A 21,671-nucleotide genomic window follows, 5' to 3' on the forward strand; every position below is an offset into this window, starting at 1 on the left:
TTCCTACATTAAGCTAAATCTAAATATATAAATTGCCCAATTTTATTTAATCTCTAAAATTAGTGAAGGGGAGCCTAGGTGGCTCAGTCACTTAAGTGTTGGACTCTTGATTTCGCCCCAGGTCATGACCTCATGATTTGTGGGATCGAGCCCTGCCTTGGGCTCTGAACTAACAGCAGGGAATACAGCCTAAACAAAATAGACATGGTACATTCTTACAGAGATTATAACCGGTTGGGTAAGGGAGACATTGAATAAATTTTAAAAAGCACGATGGTATAAAGGAGAGGTAGAAGAATCTACCATGTGAGCATGTAGTGGGTAGCCATGCTTAGTTTAGAAAGATTTCTAGGAGGAGATTACATTTAAACTGAACTCTGACAAGTGGTATATATTAGTGGTTGCTCAGGTTCACTAATATGAGAATATGAGTTTTGATCTCTATTTCCACATTGTCAGGTGCCTGCGCTGTGTCAGGTGCTGAGTCAGGTGTTGGGAAAAAAATGTTTTTAATAACATAATATGGCTAGTGCCCTTAAAGTGTTGCAGACAGGCATCTAAGCAAAGAATTAAAATTTAAGGAGTGTTTGATATAATACAGAGGTAGGAGTGATTAAAACCTCCACATTAAAGGAGTTATTGAAAGGAAGGCCTTTTTGAATATTCAGAAGCTACCACCAAGAACACAGAATGCCACCCCCAAAATAGCAGAAGCTACTCAATTGCAGAGTTTAAACCTTTGGGGGGGGGTGGGGTTAAGTATCAGGGAGGTTTCCTGGAGGTTATGATGATTTTTATGATTTGGGAATTCATGCTGAGCCACTAATTTCTAATTTTTCTTCCTCATTTTTGCCTACCTTCCTCTAAATATGTTGAATGACACTTGAGATGTATGTTTTGGAACAATCTTATAATAATTAGTTTGCTGTTAATTTCATGGAGCAGAAAATACCAACTTTTGTCTTAAAAAAATGAGGGACTTCTATCACATGAATTCTGAAGTAGCATGTTCCAGAGTTGGCTAATTGAGTATAGAGACTGCATCAATCTTTCCTTCCTTCTCTGCTTGCTTGCTTGCTTTTTTTAATATTTTAAGTTTTTTATTTTATTTTCTTTAAGAGAGACAGGGACAGTGCAAATGGGGCAGGGGCAGAGAGAGGGAGAGGGAGAATCCCAATCAGGCTTTGTGCCACGAGCGCAGATCCTGATACAGGCTGAAATCCATGAAACTGTGAGATCATGACCTGATCTGAAACCGAGAGTCGGACAGTTAGCCGACTCAGCCACCCAGGCTCCCCTCTCCTCTGCTTTCTTAAGCCTATCTTTCTCATTCTTGGGTCAGCTTCCCTTAAGGTCACTAAATGGCAGAAGAAACAGGAGGTAAGTGGTGGACACATATGTACAGGGGAGGAAAAGTTTCTATTTCTTTCCATGTGTCTCTTTTTTCAGTGAAGAGCACCTTTCTCTTAAGTCTTTTGGCAAACTATACCCTATGGCTCACTGGTCAGAATCATATTATGTTTCATGCTTAAACCAGTCTCTGGGAAGGCTTTAGACCAGTCTGGGCCCCGTGCTATCTCTGAAGCATCTGGCCTTGGGGCAGACAATAGGTGACAGAACAGCATGGGTGTGGAGAGAAGAATGATGTGTATGGCTGCTATAAATGTATTAAGAAAAATGGAGTATAATCTATATCAGAGCTACTCAAAGCAATACAGGTAGCATTCACTTATTAGAAATGCATATTCTTCCTACACCATACCTACTCCCAGAGTCAGGATCCCAGGAGCTTGCCCAGGAATCTGTTTTAACAAGCCCTTCAGGTAATTTGTGTACACATTAAAGTTTTAGAAGCTCTATTGAGATATCACAAATGAATTAAGAAATTGCAACCTTTAGATGTTATGCTCTAGCACTTTCATTAGCGTTGTCTACTCAAAAAGTTACTTCAGCTTGGCTATTAAAACATGTCTGGCTAAGGAATTTGTATTTATTTCCCATCAAATGCAAATCCCATCAATGAAGAAGAGAAGTGATATGATTGGGGTTGCAGCTTAGGGAGACCAATCCATTCTGCCTGGTACCACCAGATTAAAGTGACAAATGGGCAGACTGGTTTGAAAACTGTTGTTGTCATGACCAGGAGATTGAAAATGAGAGGAAAATTCAGGTAGCAGCAGTGGGAATGGAAAGCGATGAAGGAGAATTGTGGCAACTGAAGTGTATAGTATTGGATTGGATGTAATGTGAGGGGAAAGGAGGGAAGAGCCTTCTGTGAGTGAGGTTTCTAGGTCATCTAGGACTGAGTGGGACAATGTTCATATATTGGGGGGCAGGGAGGTGAGTTTAGTTTAGACAATTTGGATATGTTCAGTGTGAGGTATCCAGCCCTGGTATCCAGGTGGGAAAGGTCTAGAAGGCTGTAGGGAAGGTGAGTCTGGAGCTCAGGAAAAAAGATGAGGATACGAGGCATATATTTGGGAGTTATCAATAAGGATACTGGGATACTGGTAAGGGTACTATTGAAGGGAAAAGTGGTCTGGGGACAGAATCTTAAGGAAACCCAGGGAGTAGGAGAAGAAAGAGCCAGTTAGGGAAACTGAGGCCTGGTCACAGAGGTGGAAAAGATACAGAGTAATATTGAGTAATGGAATTCAAACAAGAAAAGATTTTCTAGGAGGAATACTCACAAATAACTGAGTTTAAGGACTGCAATGAGAGCCCAAAAGAGGATGATTAGCTTTAATTGGTCATAAATCTAGTCAATATATGTCTTTAGTTTCATCCATGGTTATATTTACAGTTGCCAATACATTCTTGGGAGTTCTATACTGAGAGTAGCCCCCATTATCCACCGTTTCACTCACATGCAGTCAACTGAGGTCTAGAAGCAGATGTTCCTCCTCCTGACATATTGTCAGAAGGTCAATACTGCCATACCCCAGAGATACTTCAGGTTTGGTTCTAGACCACAGTATTAAGCAAATATTGCAATAAAGGGAGTCAAATGAGTATTTTTTTGTTTGTTTCCTAGCACATTTAAAAGTTATATTTCTACTATAAGCTATTAAGCATGTAATAGCATTATATCTAAGTGTATGTACCTTAATTAAAAATTTGTTATTGCTAAAAAATGCTAATCATCATCTAAGCTTTCAGCGAGTCATAATCACTGGTCACGGATCACCATAACAAATATAACAATAATGAAAAAATTTGAAATATTGCAAGATTACCAAAATGTGACACAGAGACACAAAGTGAGTAAATGCTGTTGTAAAAATGGTGTTGATATACTTGCTCAATTCAGGGTTACCACAGACCTTCAGCTTTGGGGGGAAAGAAGAACAAAAATGAATGCAATATCTGCAAAGTGCAAGAAGAGCAAAGTGCAATAAAACGAGACATGCCTGCCGTAGCCTAATGCTATATCACAGTGCCTACATCATTCACCTCGCTTCATCTCATCATTTAGGCATTTTATTTTCTCACAGCATCACAAGAAGGCTGAGTACATTACAATATTTTGAGACCGCATTCTCATAACTATTATACTATAGTTATCTTTTTATTGTTAATCTCCTATTGTGCCTAATTTGTAAATTAAACTTTATCATAGCTATGTATGTATAAGAAAAAACATAGTAAATATAGAGTTTGGTATTATCTGTGGTTTAGGTCATCCACTGGGAGTCTTGGAACACAGCCCCCATAGATGAGGGGGAACTACTATACGTGGATTGCAAGCCATTTCCAGGTTAAAGATTAAGTGAGCTCTTTAATTCTCTGACTTCGGGTTCCTCTCAATATGAGTTTCCAAGGAAGGTTGGGACTGATAGAGCTAATGAGTAGTGGGTGGGAGGTGGCCTGGGGAGAGCTCCTAACCTCTTTGTTGCCCTTTCCGTGGCCTGTGCATTGTGAAGCTGGCTTTCTCCTTTAGAACGTGAAGTTGTTTTGTTTGTGCCAGTATCAGGATGTCAGGGAAGGGTATTATGTATACCTCTTAGTTGATGAAATGGATGAAATGAAATACCTGAATTAAATGAAAATAAATGTTAGATTGAATGTCTCCTACCTCTTGATTCTATTGCTTTCCTCTTCCCCCACTCCCTTTTTTTTTTTTGCTCCAGTTGGATAGGGGAAAGTCCATGATGTTGAAATTTTAATTCTTGTGAACAAGGAAGAATTAGGAAATTGAGGTGGCAGGAAAACTTCTTAAAAAAAATAGTTACTGCCTGTTATATCCCAAATTGACTAAATTATAATTAAATCAACCAGGACCATTCTAGTAAGCCCATGTGGAGATGAGTTTCCTGTCAGTTCCACTGGGTATAAGAAGACATTCTGATAGAAATGCTTTTGGAGGAGAGTACTTATGAATTTTGTGCCAGGGATTAAAGAGAGTCAGAGTAGGAGGAAAAAATGAGCAGGATGTTCTGCCTCATTGTGGTGGGATGGGGCTTTGCTTCTGACCTCCACCATTAGCTGGTTCTGTAACTTTGGATAACTCATTTAACTATTTCAGCCGCAGTTTCCTCATCTGTAAAATGTTGAGGGTAGATTAAATTCTCCCTCTCCTCTCTAAAAATGTTTTGAGTTATCACCATCGTAATGAAATGTTTGATTCCTAATCCACTCTCTAACGTTGAGGATGATCCATTTTCTATTGCTAGAAAGTAAGGAGGGATAAAACATTTGGGAGGTTAGAAATCTTGCATTATTCAGAGGATTCTTTAATTGACTTTCAATTAGAAATACAACTATCATTGCTGGAAGTGTAACCTGAGAAGTCCAAGAAAGCTTTTAAGGTCTGTACTTCTTTTCCTACCCCAAATTCCAGACCTTTCTTAAAAAATTCAGGATAGATAAGGAAGTCACTGCAAAGAGAAATGGTTTCTAGCTATGTGTCTCCCGATCTGTGTCATGTCTTTAAGGTAGATACTCTTCTTGATTAAGCATGTGTCCTTATTCTTGCATATTCTTTAATCCTTAAAAGTCCTTCTTTATTCTTTTTTTATTTTTTTAAATGTATTTATTTATTTTAATGTTTGTTTATTTTTGAGAGAGAGAGAGACAGAGTGCAAGAAGGGGAGGGGCAGAGAGAGAGAGGGAGACACAGAATCTGAAGCAGCTCCAGGTTCTGAGCTGTCAGCACAGAGCCTGACACGGGGCTTGAACCCACGAACCACGAGATCACGACCTGAGCCGAAGTCAGATGCTTACCCGACTGAACCACCCAGGCGCCCCTATTATTATTTTTTAATTTACATCCAAATTAGCATATAGTGCAACAGTGATTTCAGGAGTAGATTCCTTAGTGCCCCTTACCATTTAGCCCTTCCCCCCTCCCACCACCCCTCCGGTAACCCTCAGTTTGTTCTCCCTATTTATGAGTCTCTTCTGTTTTGTCCCCATCCCTGTTTTTATATTATTTTTGTTTCCCTTCCCTTATGTTCATCTGTTTTGTCTCTTAAAGTCCTCATATGAGTGAAGTCATATGATTTTTGTCTTTCTGTGACTAATTTCACTTAGCATCGTACCCTCCAGTTCTATCCATGTAGTTGCAAATGGCAAGATTTCATTATTTTTGATTGCCGAGTAATACTCCATTGTATATATACCACATCTTCTTTATCCATTCATCCATCGATGGACGTTTGGGCTCTTTCCATACTTTGGCTATTGTTGATAGTGCTGCTATAAACATGGGGGTGCACGTGTCCCTTTGAAATAGCACACCTGTATCCCGTGGGTAAATGCCTAGTAGTGCAATTAGTGGGTCATAGGGTAGTTCTATTTTTAGTTTTTTGAGGAACCTCCATACTGTTTTCCAGAGTGGCTGCACCAGCTTGCATTCCCAAGTCCTTCTTTATTCTTTAGTCACTAAAAAACAAAACTTCATTGGTAGCACTGCCCAGAGGATGGTGTTGGAAACGCAGTGGAACAGGGTGGAAGAGGTGATAGCCTCCTTAGAATATTCTTTTGTTGTGTAAGCTGTTCATACCTGTAGAGTGACTGGAGGGAATACAAATTGTTCTTTGTGTTTGGTGCTATATCAAAGAAATGGAAGAATAGGGAGGAATAACTCTTACAGACATTTGTTACAATTTGAGTTTGAATCTGGGGTTTTTTTTGAATCCATATCTTAAGTTTGGACCTGCTGCACCTGGCAAAGATCACATGTACTATTAAATGTCTTTCAGCCAACCTTTCTTACCTTGGCTTCATAGGGAGGATAGTGACATGGGTTCTGTGTGTTTTGGCCTTAAATCATGTAGATTGATAGGCTGTTGTTCTGTAGAGGGAGTCTCCAAAGTTTGGTGGGGTTTTTTGTTTGGTGTTTTGTTTGGTTTTCCTGTTCTCATGTAGACAAATCTCAAACAGCTATTAATAATTATTTTTGAACTTTACGGTTACACTTACAATTATCTCATTTTGACATTTGCCTAGAATATAGGTTAAATGTTTCCATCACTAATTTTTTAGGAATGTGACTGAATACTGGCTTTCAGGATATAACTTCAGCAACAAAGCAGCAAGTCTGTTGTTAGCTGCTTTTGAGTCCAACAAAAAAACCCTTATTTTAAAAATCCTTATAAATTTCTTGATCTATTTTAATCCATCAGTGACACAGAATCAAAGAATTCATGTGTTCCTTAATTTAGAGGTTTTATGCTTATGTTTAGTAGAATTTTCTTGCAAATTATTTCTTAAACATTAACATGGGAGTTGGCTTAAAGATTGTGGGAGAGATATCCCAGGTATGCTGGTTCTGTAACCTTGGATAACTCATTTAACTGCTGGGGCAGCAGGGTTGGGGGATACTTAACCTGTGATAAATTTTAAATTGCAATTAAGTCAACCAAGAGGTGAATGTGTATAGTTGACGTCACACTAACTCTAGTTTAAAATGTTCTACAGGAGTTTTTTAGTTACCTATCATAGTTATGTAAACCTACTCATCCATTGTTAGGAGCTGTGAACAGATGATAATCAAGTTGCTACTTACTAGTGGAAACATACATTTAGGTTGTTTATGAAACACACATGTGTGTTTCTTAGCTCACAAAGAAGTTATTTATGAACCACTATTTGGGTCACTTTAAAGTTTTACTGGAGTCCATAAACTTAGTTGTGTTGTGGTTTATGCCTAGGAAAAGAGCATAGTTAGGAGTGCCGGGGTGGCTCGGTTGGTTAAGCGTCTGACTTCTTGATTTTGACTCAGGTCATGATCTTGCAGTTCATGGGTGTCGGGGGCTCTGCACTGACAGCAGGGAGCCTGCTTGGGATTCTCTGTCTCCCTCTCTCACTGCCCCTCCCCTGCTCATTCATTCATTCTCTCTCTCTCTCTCTCTCTCTCTCTCTCTCTCTCTCAAAAAAAAAGCACAGTTAGAAAACAGCTATTTTAGGATTAGATTGTGTGTTCTCACCTAATTTCCTTGTTTTTCCCCTTCCTTGGATTTTAATATTACAGGAAATGTATTTTAAAAAGTTTTTGAAGAGCAACGTTAAATATCTCATTTGTTAACATTTGTAGGTATTTAGGAGGAGAAGCTGTCTACATTAAATAAATTGCTTCAGGAGTTACATAATTTACTAATTTCTGCTCTCACAAGTATCTTATTGGTTATGTTGGCTTTAATTCTGTGTGAATAAATGTTTTCTTCTGCCCAGATAACAAATAAAAGAATTTATGGTATGTGTGAGTATTTTTAGTTTCACTGAAATGATTCTGGTAAATTAATCACCATTTGTAGAACTAGTTATCAAACAAAATGTTTGAACATAAGCTTCAAAACTACATTTATAAAATAAGTTTGAGTTACATATTGAAGAGAAAAGGTGATATGAACAGTAGTCTGACTGTTCCTTATTTCATAAGTAAAAGACAAGATAATTAGATAGCTGAGCATGTAAAACAACTTGTGTTGGCATATTTCTCCCAAGGTGCTTAGGCTTGGGATGTTTTCTTGTTGCATATTTTTCTGTTTTTACTTGTTTACATCCATCAGGCATTTCTGTTACCTTTAGTGAGTCACCTGTAGTGAGATCCGTCTGTGGCCAGAGATGGCCATCTATGCCAAAAGCCCTGATAGTATTGTCTGACACAGATAAGCACTGAAGAGTCTAGGCTAAAACTGAGGGCAATAAGTGGGCAGGGAGCCCTGTGTTCTCCTTTTAAGTGAAAATTTTGATGCCAGACACATAGAGGCACCTGGGAATTGCCAGTATCTCTCAACGGGTTTTTCTTTAATAAGGAATGTGAAACTGGAGGGCTTCACTTCTAAAATGGAAAGAATTCCTTAATTTTTTTCAGCTGGCCTAGAAGGGAACTTTTTTTTTTTTTTTTGCTTCTGTGAAATTGCTAAGCCCTTTCGGTTCTTTTATCTGGCAGCAGTTCCATAAGAGCATGTACCATAAAACATACCTTTATTAACATTATTCCACCTCTCATTTTTCTCCAGCTTTGATGGCTAAGAGGGAAACATTATTAGAGATAGAACTAAATGCCCAAATGAAGATTAATCCTTTTATTCCCACCTGCCCCATCTTCCCAAAAGCATTTATTAGTGTCTCAGATATACTAGTAATGCAGGTAGATGTAACAAATTTGAGGCCATGTGATTATATAGCTCTAATTAGTTGACACTACTGATATCCTTCGAGAGGATAATGGGACTAAAGGAGTGAACCCTTTTCATGTTCTGATAAACTAAAAATAAATCAGTTATAGCTTACCAGCTATTTGAATGGCTGTCTGATTTTTTTTCTGTTGGCGATTTTATATTTTTAAGATCTTAGCAAAGCCATGTCTCAGGATGGTGCTTCTCAGTTCCAAGAAGTCATTCGACAAGAGCTAGAATTATCTGTGAAGAAGGAACTAGAAAAAATACTTACCACAGCGCCATCACATGAGTTTGAGGTAAGGACTCTGCAGTGTTTCTTGCTTCCATCCATCTACATGCTGAGTTGTTATTGCTGCTGTTGATCATCCAGCCTGAAATAAGCACAAAATATAATAGCATTAAAAAAAGTAGGATTGCTTAACAGTTAAGGATTTTCAACATTTTCCCATTGTTAAACCATTGTCTTTTTTTTTTTAATTCTAGGAAGTTTCTAAAGTCTAAAGAATCAGAACAAAAAATTATTTTTTTTGTGTTCTAGTATCGTTGGGTAAAAAAATGGGTAACAGTACTCAGTTAGAATTATCAACCATACAACCTGCATGCCTTTTTCCAGAGAGCCAGTTCTAATAGAACCATGCTGTTTGTCAGCTGTGTAGAGATTTCCCAGTGTAGACAGGTATTTTTACTTTTCTGTTTATAAATCAATAGATCATCCTTTTCATTTTCAAATTTCAGTTCATACTTAATGTTTTGAGGTTAACTGTGTTTTGTTCCTTTTTCTTTCAGTGAAAGTGAATTTTCACTTAAAAGAAGTAGAAAAAAAGTACTGGCAAATAAATGTAGAGAACCAATTGAAATTCCCATGGACCAAATGGTGTTGAGTTTACATGATAACTGCTGGAAGATTTGGGGATTATTTGCTTATATTCCTTTAAGTGTGGTTCCTATTAGCTTTTCTTCCTCTTCACTTTTAAGTTGGGGGCATAAAAAAGTCTCTACTGTACTCCATGTTCTAATAGTGTAATAATTTAATTGAAAGGTGTTTTAAATGTATAATACATATCTATGTTAAAATTAAGCATTCTGCTCATTGTAACAAGAACTTCTATTTTCATAGCACACTAAAAAAGACCTTGATGGATTTCGGAAGCTATTCCATCGATTTTTGCAAGAAAAGGGACCTTCTGTGGATTGGGGGAAAATCCAGAGACCTCCAGAAGATTCGGTAAGTTTTAGATAAAATGTATGAAAATTTAAGGTAATTCAAGACCTGGGTTTAAATTTGGGGGTGAGGTACTGTGGGGGACCTGTAAGAACCATCACTTTACATTCTCTGTTCCTCATGCCAAAACTACAGAGATAGCCTACTGCTTTCCCCTCTGTTAGTCCCATCTTTTCAGTCCTGCAGAGGATTTAGGAAAGTCTAATCTCCCTATAACACTACCTCATAACTTAAAAATCCCTGCATATGAGGCAATTCTTTTGCAAAGTACCAAACACATAGTAAGAGCTTCCTTTATGTTCTTTTCTTCCTTCTCTCTCCCAAACCATCCGATTTCTGATAGCCTATAGTGTCTTGTACAGATGCTAAATCACCTACTTAAAGCTCTCCTCATGCTTTCAACCCGTCTTTAGCCATATTTCCCTTGCCTGTTTTTCACATGTTGTATTTCCCTGCTTCTAGACTTCTGTGTATATCATTTCTTTGGAATACATTGATCTCTTCACCTGTCAAAATCCTGCTCATTCTTTGAGGCTCAGTCCAAATGCCTCCACCTCTGTCATTGACCCCTAGCATAAAGCTGCTCTGAAGAAGTGTAGTGCAGTAGTGTCAGAGGTACAAATCCTAGTTTTACTACTTAGGAGGTTTATGTAAAATGAGAATAATACCAAGTGACGTATGTACTTTACAGGGCTATGAGGCTTCATTAAGAAGCATATATGGAAACATGTTAAACCATGAAGCATTTTTCAGATACTAGTAGTTACTTCTACCATCATGTAGCACTTAGCTGGCATGAGTAGTAGTTGTTTGTATGCATGTGTTGTCTTCCTGAGAGACCTTGAAGGCCAGGGAACCATGTGTCCTAAACAAATGTTTGTTGAATGAATGATCTAAATGCAGTTGATTGTCTAGGAAATAGGTTTTGTTAACATATTGACCTTTCTTCTCTTTCCTGTCAGCAGTTTTGACATCTCACTGTTTGTAGCACTTTTCATGGCAGGTAGAAGAAACTTGATAGAGCGGAGCAATTGTATGTAGATAGTTTAGCTCTTGAATGTCTGCAGTCTTCTAGTATCTAATTAATACTGGTTTTAAAACAAGGCTGTTTTGAGCAGGGTTTTGGCAAAGTTCTGCCTGAAGGCAAAGTTCTATATTGACTATGTTTGTAAAGTTTTATGGGAACATAACTGTACACATACATTTATATACCATTTATGGTGACTTAAGCTAATGGAGTCCCTTGGATTTTTTCTTGAGAAAATCTTAAATATAGTTCCTGGTTAGGAGTGCTTTTATTTCCAGAATGTGGAACATGCTTTTTAGTTCTTAAACTTGTTAAAGTTTAAGTAACTATAATTTTGCCTAGAAGTTTATTCCTTATTGAAGTAAATTCATTTTTCTAATTAATCATAGACCTGGACCTGGGCATAAAGGTGTAGTTAATTCTTGCTTGCATACATGGACTTTTTTTTTTTCTACACAAACTTAACCTTTTGATGATAGAGCCTACCGTGTAGGAAGGCACACAGATTCATTACTTTTAGTATATTGTAAGGTTCAGGATTCTGCTTTGTCAGTGAGAAATCTGCCTTTGTGTATTTTGAGAGAAGATTGTGCTATAAAGAAGGGTTTCTTGGAATATGGATTGCAGGGTGGGGAAGGAAGGGAGGGAGGAATCAGAACCATCTAAGGATTTTTCCAGTTCAGAACTACCATCCCCAACAAGGTTCTGACAAATACTTTCAAGACACTGTGTGCCCATAGTAAGCCATAGTTACTGATAGGAATGCAGAGTTGATACAGAAAAAGAATACAAAAAATAGAATTCTGGATAGAATTTTATTTTGTGAAGTCTTTTCTGTTTATAAAAGTGTAAGTCTTCATTAAAAATGTTGAAGCCTAGGTTTTGAGCATCTTTTAAAATATATGGTTATAATCCCATCTGCCCTTAATGTTGAAGGTTTCAGAGTACAGAGGCAAAAGATAAGTTTGTTCTTTTATGTCCTGAGCTTCTTGAGGCCACAAATGTTACACTCTGAATGTTAAAAACTTTTGCAAATAATTATGAGAATACAGATTATGGGACAATATTGTTCACCTTGCTTCTCTACATTCTTCCAGCTCCCTTCCTCCCTCCCCCCTTTCCTGTAGATTTTCTGTCTCTTGTCATAGAGATTATACAGAGATCAGTTTTTCTCTCAAATCATAACTTTTTTTAGCACACATAGGTTTTTGTTTTTTAGATTTTTTTTTAAGTTTATTTATTTTGGTGGGGGGAAGGAGTGGGGGAGGAGCAGAGAATGGGGGGGGAGAGAATCCCAAGAAGGCTCCGTGCTGTTGGCCTGGAGCCTGATGTGGGGCTCGATCCCACAAACTGAGATCATGGCCTGAGCTGAAATCAAGAGTGGAACACTTAACCAATTGAGCACGCAGGCACCTCTGGTTTCTGTTTTTTAAATGCAGGTGATACTTTAGCCTCCTAACCAAAAAGAAATTATTGTGGGAGAATAGTCATTTAGAGTAACATGTCTCACATCAGCCTTGCATCAAAGCTGTGCACATAAACATTGTCATGATAGAATATCTGTTTTTGTATAGGAGTTGGCAGACTACCAGTTGGCCACCTTGTTTTATAAATAAAGTTTTATTGGAACACAGCCTGTAGCTACTGTCATGAGACAATGGCAGAGTTGAATAGTTAGAACTGAGACCATGTAGCCTACCCAACCTAACATATTTCCTTCTTGGCCCTTTATGGAAAAATTTTGCTGACCCCATTTTAGTATACTTTTTTCTTATTTGGCCCTCAGAAAACTGAATTTAAATGCCTTTTTCATTCAGATGATTACTTTTTAAATAAAAATATTTGTATAAATACTAGATTGAAGGATATACTTATAGGCATTGAAATTTTATGTTTTACTCTTGTGTTGAATACTTCATCTTAACTCTGTCCTCTGTCAGTAAGCATATACATTTGTAAAAAAATTTGTTGTTAAGTGTAGTTGACACATAATGTTACATTAGTTTCAGGTGTATAATATAATGATTCTTGATAATTTTATACATTATGCTTTGCTCACTACAAGTGTTACCATCTGTCCCCATACAGCATTGCATATATTCCCTGTGCTGTACATACCTTTTATTCCTGTAACTTATTCTATATCTGGAAGACTGTATTTCCCATTCCCTTTCCCCCAATTTGCCAATCCCCCCTCCCCTCTGGTAACCATGAGTTTGTTCTGCACATACATGTTGTTCGAAAAGCCTATTGAGTCCATATTTTATTGAATTCTGGCTAAAAGAAAAAAACTCAATTTATGGAGTTATGGTATGGATAATGTTTGTTCCAATTTTGTGGAAGTTAACTACATAAATGTTGTAATCGAGGTATGTCTTGATATTTAGCTACGTTAATAAATTTTTAAAAACTGTATTAAAGTACATGTTTTGGATTAGAGCAAGGAAGGACCAGTCAGCATGTACAACTTCATTTGACCATTTCATTCTTTTCTAGAGAGGCTGTTAGTGACTTGTTCCTGAACAAACTTAATGTTTAAGTTTATATTTTGGATGTAGAGGGATGGGAATTAGATAAAAGAAACAAGGAGATACAGAGTCTGCTCAAGAAGGTAGTACTGTAGCTGACAGATTGTTTTGAGCTCTAACTTAAAACCTGTTTAAGGTGCATTCTCATTTATGTGAAAATGTTCTCTAAAAAAGGCTTTTTCATTTAGAGGAACCAAGGTCTTGATTTGATTGTCATTGTTCTTGTCTCTACGTGAATGGGGAAGATTTATATAGGGTCAACTCTTTTTTTTTTTTTTTTTTTTTTTTTTTAATGCAGAGAATTGGCATGAAGAATATCATATAATGTGATATTTTAGCTTCACATTTTTTGTTTTGCCCCATAAAATAATTGAGAGTTTTTCTTAGTCTGTCAGTACAAAACATTAAAATGTGTGTGTGTATTTTTTTTTAATTTTTTTTTTTAACGTTTATTTTTGAGACAGAGAGAGGCAGAGCATGAAGGGGAGGGGCAGGGAGAGAGGGAGACACAGAATCGGAAGCAGGCTCCAGGCTCTGGGCCATCAGCCCAGAGCCCGACGCGGGGCTCGAACTCACGGACCGTGAGATCGTGACCTGAGCTGAAGGTGGACGCTTAACCGACTGAGCCACCCAGGTGCCCCTAAAATGTGTGTGTTTAAATGGTAAGGCATTCTGAGAAAGTTAGTGTATGTGTGCAGAGTAAAAATACAGTTGTTGTTTTTTTTTTTTTTTAAGATGAACCATAGTCTATTGTGCAACTAATGTTTGCACATATTTTTTTTGAAAGACTCACTAGAGGCAGTTTGGTCAAGGATTTGACATGATGTGACACAGGATGGTTTGCTTTGAGCATCCCCTGTTGGGTGAAAATTTTCCAACTTCAGTCAGCTAATGGTATAGCCATTAGAGATTTGTTTTGGGTGTGTACATAGATAAAAAAGATCTTGAATGTAAACGTGCTACACAAAAGCCAGAACGCCTGGGTGGTTCAGTTGGTTAAGCATCTAACTCTTGATTTTGGCTCAGATCGTGATTTCATGGTGTTCCTGAGAGTGATCCCTGCATGGGGCTCGTGCTGACAGCACAGAGCCTGCTTGAGATTCTTTCTCTTCTCTCTCCCTCCCTCCACTCATGCTCACTCATGCTCACTCATGCTTGAATCTCATTCAAGAAACTCTTATTGGCCTCCTCTCTCTCTCTCTCCCCCTCTCTCTCTCTCTCTCTCTCTCTCTCTCTCTCTCTCTCTGTCTCAAAATAAGTACATAAAAAAGCATTCCACACAAAAGGAAATAGTGACATTTAAGAAACTGGCTGTGAGGATATAGCTGGCTGGCTACCAAAGAGTCTCATCTTTTCCTTGATGTAAAGTTTTAAAATGGTAATATATAGAACTACTAATCTAAGCAAATATATTTATACTAATTTAGCAAATATTGCCAAAGCTCTAATTCTCTACCTTTTGATTCCACGATGAAATTAACAGTCTTTAATTTTTTCCCAGAACTGTCTTCCTTCACATGCCTTTATATACAGGGCCCTTAATTTCTGGAAGGGGATGGGACTAAGGAGGCTGATCTTGGGCCTGTGATCCTTAATTCCATTTTGGTTACTTAATTTGTTTCTCTACAGAAATAGTAATGGTAAATATGTGGCCACTTTAATGTCAGTTCCATGATTGGCTTTGAGAGACTTGAGGTAATAGTGTTGGACCAGGGTCTCTAACTACTACCCTTGTGTGTAGAGCAGAGGGCAATCCACTCCGACAGACCTGAGTTCCTTGGGAAAATCATAACAGGTATAGATGGTAGTAGCACTCCTTGAACATGCCGTTGCCCCCTGCCCAGTCCCTATCCACAGAGATTCTTTTTGGACCGTGGCTCATGCTTTTCAAGACCTAATATGGATAATTTTATTTATTACAATCTCCAAATTTATCTTTTATGTAGGCATTTTATGTCTTATAATCAGATAAGAAAAATAGATCTGTGAGGTTCTCCTACCTTACATCTTCAACTGTGGTGTAACTATAAGGGAATTTACGCTTATTAACTATGTGATAGCCCTGAACCTACAAGATTGGTTCTGGGAGAATTTTTATATAAAACAAGATGGATGGCTCAAACATACCTATGATCCTTTCTGCCCACTAATTCCTTGGGGATATTTTACTACAGTTGACCCTTGAACAACATGAGTTTGAACTGTGTGGATCCAGATATACATGAGGTTTTTTTTATAATACTGTAAATATATTTTCTCTTCCTTATGGTATTCTTTTCTCTAACTTACTTTCTTGATAGAATACAGTATATATTACATATACAAAATATATGTTAATCTGTTTACATTATTGGTAAGGCTTCCATTTAAGACTAGGCTATTATTTCGGGGCGCCTGAGTGGCTCAGTCGGTTAAGCCTCCGACTTCGGCTCAGGTCACAATCTTGCGGTCCTTGAGTTCGAGCCCCGCGTCGGGCTCTGGGCTGATGGCTCAGAGCCTGGAGCCTGCTTCTGATTCTGTGTCTCCCTCTCTCTCTGCCCCTCCCCCATTCATGCTCTGTCTCTCTCTGTCCCAAAAATAAATAAAAAGTTAAAAAAAAAAATTAAAAAAAAAAAGACTAGGCTATTAGTAGTTAAGTTTTGGGAGAGTCAGAAGTTAATATGTAGATTTTGACTGCGTGGGGGGTTGTTGCTCCAACCTCTCACATTGTTTAAGGGTCAACTCTAATTCCTTTTCCTTATTTTAGATGAGATGTGAACAGCAGACTCTGTGCTTGTCCCATTGTGTAGTCAAGATGAGACTAGAAGGTCTATACCAGGCATCTCAACCTGGGAGGTCTTTTTAGGGATTGTAGGCCCTTCATAGATTTCTTGAAACTACAAGTAAAACTGTGTATAAATATACATTTTTTCAGGTTAGATTTCCTTTCATCAGATTCTCAAAGAGGTTCATTACCTGTAAAGGTTAATGAAAGGTTCTCTTTCTCTTTCTCTCCCTTTTTAATGCAGAACTACTCTCTTGAATCTCATTCAAGGAACTCTTATGGGCCTCCTCTCTGCCAGTCACTAGTTGGGGCTACAAAAATAAGTATTCTTCCCTCTGGCATTTTGGCCTCAAGTTTGTGGAGGAGATGGACCCAGAAATGGCTAACTACGGAAGACTGCAATAAGCAGTCCATAGGATGCTGCGGAAGCATCTAAATCCCATGGGGGCTTAGGAAAGACATCGTGGTGTTAAGGTGATCTCCTGGAGTGAATTTGAGACAAGACTTCTCTGATTATGGGAGGAAAAATAAAGAGAAAAAAAGGCTTTGAGAATAGTAGTAGTATAAAAATAATAGGCTTATAGCATGTAGCTTGTTTGCTGGTTGTGGAGCATATGGTGGATAAGGCTACTTTTCCAAGTCTAGAGCTGAGTCTCTTTACCTGCCATTTTGGCACCTGCTCACTGGCCGAGATGTCAGAAACTGCAGTTTCCATTTAAGAGAGACCTTAATGGTGGGAAATTGGAACAGATTTTAAAAACCATGCTTCACCAACTACCTCACACAATTTGTTCAGAGTTTTCAACATTGTAAAACATAACCCAAATAGATTAAAATTAGGTGCTTATTCTGTTTGGGTTTTTTTTGTAATTTTGATTAACAAACCTTATAAGGTTAATCAGCATTTTAGCTGTTAATGGCTTTTATCTTTGAATGTCAGGTTTATTGAGGTAATTAACATATAATAAATGATACCCTTGTTCTGTGTTATGAGTTTTGGCAAATGCATCCAAATGCATTTGGTTTTTGCACCACCAAAATCAAGAATTAGAACTTTTCCATCATCCCCAGAAGGTCCATTGTGCCACTTTAAAATATGTTTCTTCTTAAACCCTTACAGGGCTCTGGTTCCCACTTTACCTTTTCCCTTAAATACACAAGCTGAACAAATACGTATCTTTCTAAAATATTATTTTTTCCTTCATTCAGACTTCTCTCAAGGAAGAGGTGGGCCTCGCTCCACCCTCAGCTAGCCTTTCTCTTAGCCTTTATCCACCCACTCACACCTGCGGTCTAATCTTCTATAAAGATTTCTTTTTATAGCCTCTGGCCTTTTCCCCCTTCCCCACCTTCATTCTTCCAGGGCTGCTTCAACGATGTGAATTACATAAATGAAGTGTACTCTATACTTCTTTAATCACTGGCTATTTAGTACTGCAGAGTTTAAAGCTAATACACAGCATAAACAGGATGACGTCAAGAGGCTTCAGTTTCATTTTTTAGGGAATTTGGGATTGTCACGGTTATTTTGAAAGAATTTTTGTCCACATACTATACGAGGGTTGGCTTATAGGGAATATACAAGTTTGATTTTAGTAATGAGCAGTTCGGTCACATAAGCAGGTTAGGTTGGATTTTGGACCTCTTATCTCTTCTATTAGAACTTTTTTCCAACTCCAGCTTTTTCCCAACTCCTTTTCAACAAAGGTCATCTACCTTTCTCTTTTCTAATCCATGCTAAAGTGGAAAGTTCTTTGAAAGCTACCACTTTAGCTGATAAGGATATGGGCCAAATGACCCACAAGGTTAACTACTACTTTTATTACTTCAGCTAACTTCTATAAACGAGTGATGAATACATACCTGTTTGTAGTGTTTGAATTTTTCTTTTACTATCTGTATATATTACTTTTGTTCCCCAAGTTTTTATTTAAACTCCAGTTAGTTAACCTGTAGTGTACTGTTAGTTTCAGGTTTAGAATTTAGTGATTCATCACATACATGCAACACCCAGTGCTCATCAGAAGTGCCCTCTTTAATACCCATTACCCATTTAACCCATCCCACGGCCTATCTCTCCTCCAGTAACCCTCAGTTTTCTGGTTTGCCTCTTTGGGGTTTTTTTTATCCATGTTCATCTGTTTTGTTTCTTAAATTCCACATATGAGTGAAATCATATTGTATTTGTCTTTCTCTGACTTATTTTGCTTAGCACAATACTCTGTAGCTCCATGCACATTGTTGCAAATGGTAAGATTTCATTCTTTTTGATGGCTGAGAATATTCCATTGTAAGTATATACACCACCTCATGTTTATTCATCAACGGGCATTTGGACTCTTTCCATAATTTGGCAATTGTTGATAATGCCATAATCATTGGGGTGCATATATCCATTTAAATCAGTATTTTTGTATCCTTTGGGTAAATATCCAGTATGCAATTGCTGGGTTGTAGGGTAGTTCTATTTTTAACCTTTTGAGGAACCTCCATAATATTTTCCAGAGTGGCTGCACTAGGTTGCATTCCCACCAACAGTGCAAAAGGGTTCCCCTTTCTCCACATCCTCCACAACACCTGTTGTTTCCTTTGTTGTTAATTTTAGCCATTATGACTTGTGTGAGGTGATACTTCATTGTAATTTTGATGATGAGTGGTGTTGAGCATCTCTTCATGTGTTAGCCATCTTTATGTCTTCTTTGGAATAATGTCCATTCATGTCTTCTGCTCATTTTTTAACTGAATTATTTGGTTTTTTGGGTGTTGAGTATGATAAGTTCTTAATATATTTTGGATGCTAATGCTTTATCACATGTCATTTACAAATACCTTCTCTCATTCCAAAGATTGCCTTTTATTTTTGTTAATTGTTTACTTCTTTGTGCAGATTTTTATTTTAATGATATCCTGATAGTTTATTTTTGTTTTTGTTTTCCTTGCCTCAGGGAAGGGAATTTGCTAAGACTGAGGAAAGGTGCTACTGCCTGTGTTTTCCTGTATGATTTTGATGGTTTCCTGTCTCACATTTAGGTCTTTCATCCATTTTGAATTTATTTTTGTGTATGATATAAGAAAGTGGCCCAGTTTCATTCTTTTGGATGTTATTGTCCAGTTTCCCCAACACCATTTGTTGAAGAAGACCTTTTTTCCATTGGCTCTTCTTTCCTGCTTTGCTGAAGATTAGTTGACCATATAGTTGTGGGTTCATTTCTGGGTTTTCTACTCTGTTCTATTGATCTATATGTCTGTCTTTGTGCTGGTAACATATTGTCTTGATCCTGACAGCTTTGTAATATAACTTGAAGTTTGGAATTGTGATGCCTCCAGCTTTGCCTTTGTTTTTCCAGATTGCTTTGGCTATTTGGGGTCTTTTGTGGTTCCATACAAATTTTAGGATTGTTTGTTCTAGCTGTGTGAAAAATGTTGGTGGTATTTTGATAGGAATTGCATTAAATGTATAGATTGCTTTGGGTAGTATGGACATTTTAACAATATTTGTTTTTTCAATCCATAAATATGGACTATTTTTCCATTTCTTTGTGCCTTCTTCAATTTCTTTCATCAGTGTTTTATAGTTTTCATAGTGCAGGTTTTTTTACCTCTTTTGTTAGGTTTATTCATAGGTATCTTATGGTTTTTGGTGCAATTGTAAATGGGATCAATTCCTTGATTTCTCTTTCTGCTGCTGCATTTTTGGTGTATAGAAATGCAGCAGATTCTATACATTGATTTTTGCATCCTGAAACTTTAGTGAATTCCTGTATTGGTTCTGGCAATTTTTTGGTGAAGTCTTTGGGTTTTCTGCATAGAGTATCATGTCATCTGCAAATAATGAAAGTTTGGCTTCCTCCTTGCTGATTTGGATGCTTTTAATTTCTTCTTGTTGTCTGATAGCTGAAGCTAGGATTCCTGGTAGTTTGTTAAATAACAGTGGTGATAGTGGACATCCCTGCCTTGTTCCTGACCATAGAGGAAAAGCTCTCAGTTTTTCCTTATTGACAATGGTATTAACTGTGGGTTTTTTATATGATCTTTATTATGTTGAGGTATGTTCCCTCTAAAACTACTTCACTGAGGGTTTTTATCATGAATGGATGTTGTACTTTGTCAAATGCTTTTTCTAGATCCATTGAGAGGATCATAGGGTTTTTAACCTTTCTTTTATTAATGTGATGTATCATGTTGATTGATTTATGATATTGGTACCCTTGCAGCCCAGAAATAACTCACACTTGATTGTGGTGAATGATTCTTCAACATACTGTTGGATTTGATTTGCTAATATTTGGTTCAGAATTTTTGCATCCATGTTCATCAGGGACACTGGCTTATAGTTCTCTTTTATAGTGGAGTCTTTGTCTGGTTTTAGAATCAGGGTAATGCTAGCCTCATAGAATAAGTTTGGAAGTTTTGTTTCCTTTTCTATTTTTTGGAATAGTTTGAAGAGAACAGGTATTAACTCTTCTTTAAATGTTTGATAGAATTCCTCTGTGAAGCCCTCTGGCCCTGGACTTTTATTTGTTGGAAGATTTTGATTACTGATTGCATTTCTTTGCTGGTTATCAGTCTGTTCAAGTTTTCTATTTCTTTCTACTTCATATGTTTCTAGGAATTTATTGATTCTTTCCAGATTGTCCGATTTGTTGGTGTATAATTTTTCATAATATTCTCTTATAAATCTTTTTATTTCTGGTGTTATTATTTCTCCTCTCTCACTTGTGATTTTATTTATATGTGTGCTTTCTATTTTCTTTTTTATATGTCTGGCTAAGGGATTTATCAATTTTATTCTTTAAAAGAACCAGCTCTTAGTTTCATTGATCTATTCTGTTTTGTAGTTGTTTTTAGTTTCTATATCATTTATTTCTACTCTGTTCTTTAGTCCCTTCTCCTGCTGGCTTTAGGTTTTCCTTCTTTTTCTAGCTCAGTTAGGCCTAGTTGAGGTTGTTAATTTTTTTTTTTTTTTAATGTTTATTCATTTTTGAGAGAGAGAGAGAGAGAGAGAGAGAGTGTGAGTAGGGAGGGGCAGGGAAAGAGGGAGACACAGAACTCAAAGCAGGCTCTAGGCTCCGTGCTATCAGTGCAAAGTCTGACACAGGGCTCAAATCATGACCTGAGCTGAAGTCGTATGCTAAACCAACTGAGCCACCCAGGCACCCCAGGTTAGGTTGTTTATTTGAGACTTTGTTGCTTCTTGAGGTAGGCCTGTATTGCTATATTTTTCTCTCTTTTGCCATATCTCAAAGGTTTTGGACCTTTGTTTTCATTGTCATTTGTTTCCATGTATTTTTTTTTTTAATTTTTTTTTTAATGTTTATTTATTTTTGACAGAGACACAGCATGAGCAGGGGAGGGGCAGAGAGAGAGGGAGACACAGAATCTGAAGCAGGCTCCAGGCTCTGAGCTGTCAGCACAGAACCCGACATGGGGCTCGAACTCACAGACCGTGAGATCATGACCTGAGCCGAAGTCAGACGCTCAGCCGACTGAGCCACCCAGGCGC

The 21,671-nt window shown here is 37.5% G+C and overlaps 2 protein-coding genes across 6 annotated transcripts in view; one reads left to right on the forward strand and one right to left on the reverse strand.

Annotated features, from left to right (window-relative positions):
* UGP2 (UDP-glucose pyrophosphorylase 2) overlaps positions 1 to 21,671 on the forward strand; it is a 64,868-nt gene that overhangs the window by 8,396 nt on the left and 34,801 nt on the right. For 4 of the 5 annotated variants that reach the window (XM_042981527.1, XM_042981529.1, XM_042981526.1 and 1 more), the window contains 3 exons: positions 8,796 to 8,923; positions 9,241 to 9,303; positions 9,745 to 9,852. In XM_042981527.1, the coding sequence (XP_042837461.1) occupies positions 8,810 to 8,923; positions 9,241 to 9,303; positions 9,745 to 9,852 (285 nt within the window). In that variant the 5' untranslated portion in view covers positions 8,796 to 8,809. The remainder of the gene's footprint in view (positions 1 to 8,795; positions 8,924 to 9,240; positions 9,304 to 9,744; positions 9,853 to 21,671) is intronic. The other variant, XM_042981525.1, reaches the window with a different exon arrangement.
* VPS54 (VPS54 subunit of GARP complex) overlaps positions 8,930 to 21,671 on the reverse strand; it is a 170,003-nt gene continuing 157,261 nt past the window's right edge. Inside the window, exon 22 of the mRNA XM_042981514.1 lies at positions 8,930 to 8,998. Within this exon, the coding sequence (XP_042837448.1) occupies positions 8,974 to 8,998 (25 nt within the window). The 3' untranslated portion in view covers positions 8,930 to 8,973. The remainder of the gene's footprint in view (positions 8,999 to 21,671) is intronic.

Source organism: Panthera tigris, chromosome A3 (genome assembly GCF_018350195.1).
Source record: "Panthera tigris isolate Pti1 chromosome A3, P.tigris_Pti1_mat1.1, whole genome shotgun sequence".
Taxonomy (NCBI): domain Eukaryota; kingdom Metazoa; phylum Chordata; class Mammalia; order Carnivora; family Felidae; genus Panthera; species Panthera tigris.